We start from the raw sequence: 7,409 nt of genomic DNA on the forward strand, positions 1-7,409 counted from the left end.
ATTGAAGGAGAAAAGTGGGATCCACAACAAATCAGGTAAATGATGATTTTGGTCTCTTGGAACTGTAGGGGGATGGGCTCCTCCCTAAAAGAAAACGCAGTCCGAGACCTTATTAAAGCAGAACACCCAGACTTCCTCCTACTCCAGGAGACCAAAATCAGTGAACAAGAATTCCAAAACAGCCTGATAAGAAATAGAAAATATGAAGGAATAGCCACGAGTGCAATAGGAGCATCAGGAGGAATAGGGGCAATATGGAACAAAAGTAATTGGAGACTCATAGACAACAGGCAAAGCAGATGGTGGATCAGAATGGATATGCAAAGCACAGACAAGAAGGAGGAATATACAATATACAACGTATATGCTCCCCCTCACTTCAGGGACAAAGCTTCTTGTTGGGACTCCCTAATTGAAGATCTTGAGACAGCACAGGGGAGGAATATTTTCCTAGGCGGGGATCTCAACCTAATAAGGAATGCTGAGGAGAAACTAGGAGGGAAATTTATTATGGATCCCTATAGAGAAAAATTGGAGGACATTATACAAACACATAACCTCATAGACATACCTCCCCAAAATGGCCGCTACACTTGGTCAAACAAAAGAACAGGTAGGAATAACATCAAAGAGAGACTTGATAGAATTTTAGTACAGGAGAGAACAGTCACCAGCTTCCAGAGGATCCGCAGCACAATAATACAGGGCTTCAACTCAGATCACAAACCAGTGGCGTTGTACTTAGACAAAGGAGAAGACATGGGTCCGCTGCCTTTCAAATATAACAGAGCATGGGATTCCAGTGAAGACTTCAAAACCACGATAAAAGAAGCATGGACAACAGAGATAACAGGCTCCCCCCACTTCGTTTGGGAAACAAAGATCAAACTGCTGCGGATTGCCATAAAGAAGTGGGCGAGGAACCACGTGATCGAGGAAAAGAAGGGAAAAAATGAATTGCAAAGGAACTTAGAGCAGTGGAACCAGGAAAAGGAAGCAGTCCAAGAAACGGAGGAAGACCAGAGGAAAGAAAGCGAGCTGTACAAAGCACTTTACAATCAGCATCGTAAAGAAGAGGAAGAAATTAGACAGAAGTCGAGATGTTTATGGCTCAATTCTGGGGATAAAAACACCAAGTTTTTCCACAACAGTCTCAAAGTAAGGAGAGCTGGAAATAACATAGAAAGGGTAATGGTCGAAGGCAAAGAACTTACGGACCAAGAGGAAATCAAGGAGGCTGCTTCTAAACACTTCCAAACTCTTCTCACAGCTGATCCTCTCTACCAAGACAATCCAGAATTCGCCAACATTATAGAGAGAAAGGTCTCAGAAGCACAAAATCGTGAGCTGGACAAAGAAATATCTATAGAGGAGATCGAATGGTCAGTCAATAGTATGCCTCTAGACAAAGCCCCCGGGCCGGATGGCTTCACGGTGAGCTTCTACAAAACCCACTGGGATATCATCAAGAAAGATTACATAAGAATGGTGAAAAACTTCCACTCAAAATGTAAAATGGGCAGCAGTATCAAGTCTTCGCATCTAGCGCTAATTCCAAAAGAACCCAATCCCAAATCCTTTGACAGGTTCAGACCGATTTCATTATGCAATGTCTCTTACAAAATTATCACTAAGATTCTGGCAAATAGGCTCAAAAAAATCCTTCCCTCTCTTATCTCCGATAACCAAGGAGGATTTCTCCCCAAGAGACATATAACAGACAATGTAATCCTGGTTCAGGAGGCGATACACAGTAGCGTTGCTAGAAAGGAGAAGGGTATGATAATCAAGTTGGACATGGCGAATGCCTTTGACAGGGTAAATCACACATTTATGCGGAATGTCCTTGAGAAGTTCGGTGTCTCAGAGCTCTTCATCAGCAGGATTATGGAAAGCATCTCACAAAATTGGACAGCCCCCTTAATTAATGGTAGGCCTTGCAGCGCTTTCAAGAGCTCAAGAGGCCTGAGGCAAGGATGCCCTCTTTCTCCTTTCCTCTACATCATCATGGCAGAAACTTTGAGCTTGCACCTGGAAAACAAGCGAAAGCTGAAGGAAATAACAGGAGTGGACATCATCCGAGGAGCAAAAGGGATCAATCACTCCTTATTTGCAGATGACACTCTATTAATCGGAGGTGCATCAAGCCTCATGGCCAGGAGATTCAAGACCATCCTGGACCTTTTCCTTCAAGCCTCGGGGGGCAAATTAAACAATAATAAGTGCATGATTTACACCTGGAATGTACCAAGATACATAACCCAAAGAATCTCACTAATAATGGAAATCCCAGCCCAATCTAATTGGTCTCATTTCATGTACTTAGGACTGCCTCTGGCCAAAGAGGCACTCAAAAATGAAGTTTGGATCAAGCTTATTGAGAAGCTAAGAGGGAAACTGCAGAGCTGGGGGATGTATTGGCTTAACTTGGCGGGCAGATCAATTCTCATTAAAGCCATTCTTTCAGCCCTCCCTATCTATCAATTTGCCATCACCCTCGCACCTTCAAGCATACATAAACATATGGAACTGATTCTTAGAAGCTTCCTATGGAAGGGGGGAAAGCAAAACACCAAAAAATTCAGCTTGGTGAAATGGGAAAAGGTCATCCTTCCGATAGAAAATGGAGGGCTAGGAATCAGAATTCCTAGGCTGGCAAATATGGCAATGGGCTTCAAGTTAATATGGAGAATCTTAAAAGAGAAAGGGACCTGGTGGACAGAGGTCATCAAAAGGAAATATCTGAATGGGATCAACAGCAACATCCTCTCCGAAGCAATCACTGACAGACAATGTACCCCTGTTTGGAAATTAATCAAAAAAACTCTTCCCCTCCTCAAGCCTCACATCTCCACAGTCCCAGGTAATGGTAAGCATATCAATGTGTGGAAGGATAGAATTATGGGTACTGAAGCTAGGGAAAATTCCATCAATTTCAGACCTCTGCAGCAGTGGATGTCAGAAGCCAACCTTAAAACTCTTTTCGATATCTCACTCTGGGATCAAAACAGTTGGAAAGGATGGAGAACTTTGCACCTACCTACAGGTTTGGAGAATCTATGGAAAGACCTCAAGCTCTCTCTCACAGGTTCAGCTCCTACAAACAGAGTGATAGAGGATAACTATGTTTGGGATCCAACCGGAGGCAATTACACAGTGAAAGAAGGTTACAAGGCACTCCAAAATTCAACGGCAATCAACAATTGGCAACTCCACAAAGCAGCATGGAGAATTGAAAGCCTTCCTAAGATAAAATTTTTCAATTGGACCTTGCTTCATGGCAAAATCTTGACAGCAGAAAACCTAAGGAAGAAAGGAATTCAGGGTCCATCACTTTGTTTCATGTGTAGGGAGGCGGAAGAAACCATCAACCACCTATTCATTGATTGCCCAGTAGCAAGATCCTGCTGGAAACTCATAACCAGTCCTCTAAACATTGGAGATCTTCCCAATCAGACTTCCCTCCTCCAGAAAGGTTGGGGGAAACTCTTCCCTTACGCCACCAAGAACATGAATCTAGCTAAGAGGATATGGACCAGCATCCCTTCAAACCTCTGCTGGCAGTTATGGTTAGCCAGGAACGAATGTATATTCAAAAACAAGAAACCTAGTATAGCTAGCATTCTGGCTAAAACAACTGCTATTATCGCTGAAACAATTGAAGCTAATGGGATTTCTCATGCAGACCCGGAATACAAAGAGGATAGGGTAAAGGAATGGATCGGGAGATTCAATTGCAAAACAAGAACAAAAAACATGTCAAGAATAGGAGCAGGGCAGAATGATTGGAAACTCAGAGGGACAAAGGAGGAAATCCACAGTTGGGTCCAAAACCAAAAGCGGTTCACGCTTTTCTTTGACGGGGCTTCGAAAAATAACCCAGGCAGAGCTGGAGCCGGGGGAATAATAAGAGATCCTCAAGGGAAAATAATTGTTACTTACGAGTGGGGTTTGGGCACCATGACGAATAATAAGGCTGAGGCTTATAGCCTTTTGTTGGGGATCTCCATCGCCCTGAAGTTAGGCATTCAAAATCTCTTAGTCATTGGAGACTCAGCGATCATCATTGCAGCAATGAACTCCGGAAAAGATTTCAGTCAAATCGCCTTAAACAGAATCAAAGGCCGAATTATGGATCAGATCAAGGGCATCAGCAAAGTGACTTACAAGCACGTTTTAAGAAACAACAATGCGGAAGCTGACGAGCAGGCAAACAAAGCCACGGGAAGACTCAAGGGCCAGGTCAAGGAAAACAATGAAATATATGACAGGGATATTCCATAGTAAAGACGTCCTCCCTTTGCAAAGGACAATTGGTCACCTCAGGCATCCGTTTCAAAGCTGCTGGATTGAGATTATCTTATCTTCATCATACCATATCCTCCTCGACTGTCAAAACAGGAGTTACGGGACAGTGCATCGGTCTCCGGATTCGAGGAATACAGGCAAGACGGGGATCCTCACAAAAATCAACCCAGACAATATCTCAGGGCGTGATCACGCCCATGCTGAAGACAGACTCCAAGGACAGGGGAAAAGCAACCCCAAAGATCTCCCGGACTTCAAAAATAGATTTACCACTGCTCGATTCAAGCATGAGCGAGCCCTCTTCGTTCCTATAAAAGACAGCGATTCCCTCAGGACTTTCACAACTCATGGTGATCAGAATCAGAGGCGAAGGGTTCTCTACAGGCGGGAGCTTCAGTTAGAAGGATCATCTCAGGATCATAAGGGCAGTTTCTTGCTCAAAGACAACACCGAGCCCCTCTCGGTTTGCAGTCAAGACTCTCAGTTTCTCAGAGCCTACAGTGCCCTTCCAAATCCCAGGCATCGTCTGAAGGCGCTCACCTCGATTCGGAACTCAGCTGCTCATCCATCATCCTGGGTAAACGTTTTTTTCCACTATAGTGCTTTCATCATTGCTAACAGTCTGGTTTTTGTCTCTAGCTTCGTTCTGAGGCCCTTGGCAACTAATCCAGCGAGCAAGCAGATCAGTGGTATCGTTCTCACGCACACTGCCACTTCAGAAACTCCTCGGGGTACTGCTGATTTAGAATCCCAATTCAGAATGGCGGATCAGCAAAATCAACCTGCTAATCAGGCTCAGCCCAGGAATTCTATGGGAAACATCTTCAACAATAAGGACTGTAACATGTGTAAAGCTCATGTAATCATGATAAATGCATTGAACAAACAGGTGAAGGAGCTGACCGAGGATTATCATGCTGATAGAAATTCCAAGCGCAAAAAATTGGAGAAAAGGAAGAAAGAGATCGAAGATTTAAAAGACCGCTGCATTCACATGGAAGCTGCCATAGACCATCTTCGCTCCCTCACCGAAAGCCAGCAGGCTGAAGCCTCAACTAGAGCAAGCAGGAGAGGGCCTCTCCCGGATGACTCTATTACCCAGCACTCCCCTTGATACTTATGCATTGTAAATTTTGTTGGCTAGGAGGCTCTTTTGTCAGGCAATATAGCCGTTTATTTCTAGTTCTGTGTTTAATCAATAGAAGCTACGAGGATTATGGGTCTGCGAACCCAATTTTGAACCTCAGCTCCCAAAATTTCCCTCTTTTGTACCAGAATACTGGACTGTTGGTTTTTTAATATACGAGTAGACGACTTTGTTAAAAAAAAAACATTGGCGTTATTTTCATATTTATGCACAAATTCCATAATTTTTTGTTAAGAAATAAAATCAAGAATTAAACCATAGTTTTCTCGCAAGGAGATCTCAAAAAATCTCATCAAACGTGACTTTTAGATCCAAATTAAAACATATATCATTGGAAACTCACCATATTTTCATCGGTACTCTCTAGAAATTCGCTTCCCATGAACTCTATATCAACACCCTCTGACAACTCCACTCCTGACTGTAGCCACAGACACAAGGATTCTAGCTTTAGTGACGACAACAACGCCAAGACAATACTGCAATCTTTGAACAAGAAAGAGAGCTCAAAACTGCAAAAGACTAGTTAGACTGATTATGAATGTGGTTATTGATAATCCCTCAATAAATTGTCCCCCAACACTAATAAGTCCAATTTTATGGAACCATAGCTCAATGAAAGTCAAAATTAACTCCTATCCAAACTAGATCCATGAGGACATGTACGCAGAATCTATTTGACCAAACCTCATCCATCGTACAACTCAAATGACATCCACCATTGAAACCTAGAGCGGATCACCTGGCGATGTGTCGACGTCACCCAAAATTTGACATAAAATGAATAATGTTAACAATCTAAAATTGAAAAATTTATCCAATACAAACAAACTAATCCAATAATAATTGATCCTAGATGTCGATGCTTAGCAATGATATAATAATAGTTATATTTTTTTATTTCCATTATTTACTATTCTAACAGTGATAATTAATACATATATTTTATAGCATAGTAATTATGAGAAAAATAATTGTATATATAATACAATGATGAAAATTTATTTTACTAATATTAATTTATTTTATACTAGTGAAATAAAACACTATATAGCTATAAATATAATAATGAAAATTTTTAAATTACCCCTCTAAATAAATAATAACCTTTTATATAACATTTTTATTAATGCCTATCTAATTCTACTAGCCATAAATAAGTTAAAAGAGATTGTTTTGTACAATAGTATGCCATGTAAAATATGATAACAATGGTTGTACATATACTCGCCTATATCCATTTTAACACCGAATCTATCAAGCATTGAGAGGGATCAAATATCTCGAGGTGCAAGCCTATTTTTTGAGTGCAAAACTTGAGGAAAGGTCTGCACCTCGAGAGATTTGATCCCTCTCGGCGCTTGATAGATCCGGTGTTAAGATGGATCTAGGCTAGTTTTACTCGTGTGCGGTCATACAAAATTTGTTGAACATCTAATTATTTTGATCATTTTAAATATGCTAAATATGTCTAAGATTAGTTTGGTCAATTTAATTTACAATTTTCTTGGTTACCTCAGTTTGTTGAGATGAGAGAGATTGTTTGTAACTTGAAAGATGAAAAATGATGAAATACAAATTTTTTGTGAAAAATGTCAATGCAACAATTTTGATAGATAGAAAATGTGAATACTAATAATATAGCCAATTACAAACAGTCTTCATTGCAATCAATCTGAAACTATTTTCTTCTACTGTTCCTATTGTCACACCTATTAGTTTTTCCATTTTGTCATATCAATCATATGAAAAGAGTAGTTGGAATCATAGATCATTCAAATATTTAACTCGAGCTATTGTAGTAAACAACATACCTTGTCTTTGTTGCTCTCCAACATTAATAGTAGTTTTCTCAAAATTCAATGATTGTGATTTATGGAATGTTAAACCCCAAATAATTTTCAATGGTAGTTATTTTCTATTACCACGTTTGAATGAAAAGTAATTAACAATG

The 7,409-nt window shown here is 40.6% G+C and overlaps 1 protein-coding gene across 1 annotated transcript; it reads left to right on the forward strand.

The window, feature by feature from the left end:
* Positions 1-312: 312 nt before the first annotated feature.
* Positions 313-5,422, forward strand: LOC149250261 (uncharacterized). Its single transcript, XM_089453588.1, has 2 exons — positions 313-4,242; positions 4,355-5,422. Exons 1-2 carry the CDS (start codon positions 313-315, stop codon positions 5,420-5,422), a joined length of 4,998 nt encoding a protein of 1,665 aa, XP_089309714.1.
* Positions 5,423-7,409: the final 1,987 nt, after the last annotated feature.

This window comes from Pinus tabuliformis, chromosome 7, assembly GCF_031772625.1.
Source record: "Pinus tabuliformis cultivar Carrire ecotype Pingquan chromosome 7, CPIR1, whole genome shotgun sequence".
NCBI lineage: Eukaryota > Viridiplantae > Streptophyta > Pinopsida > Pinales > Pinaceae > Pinus > Pinus tabuliformis.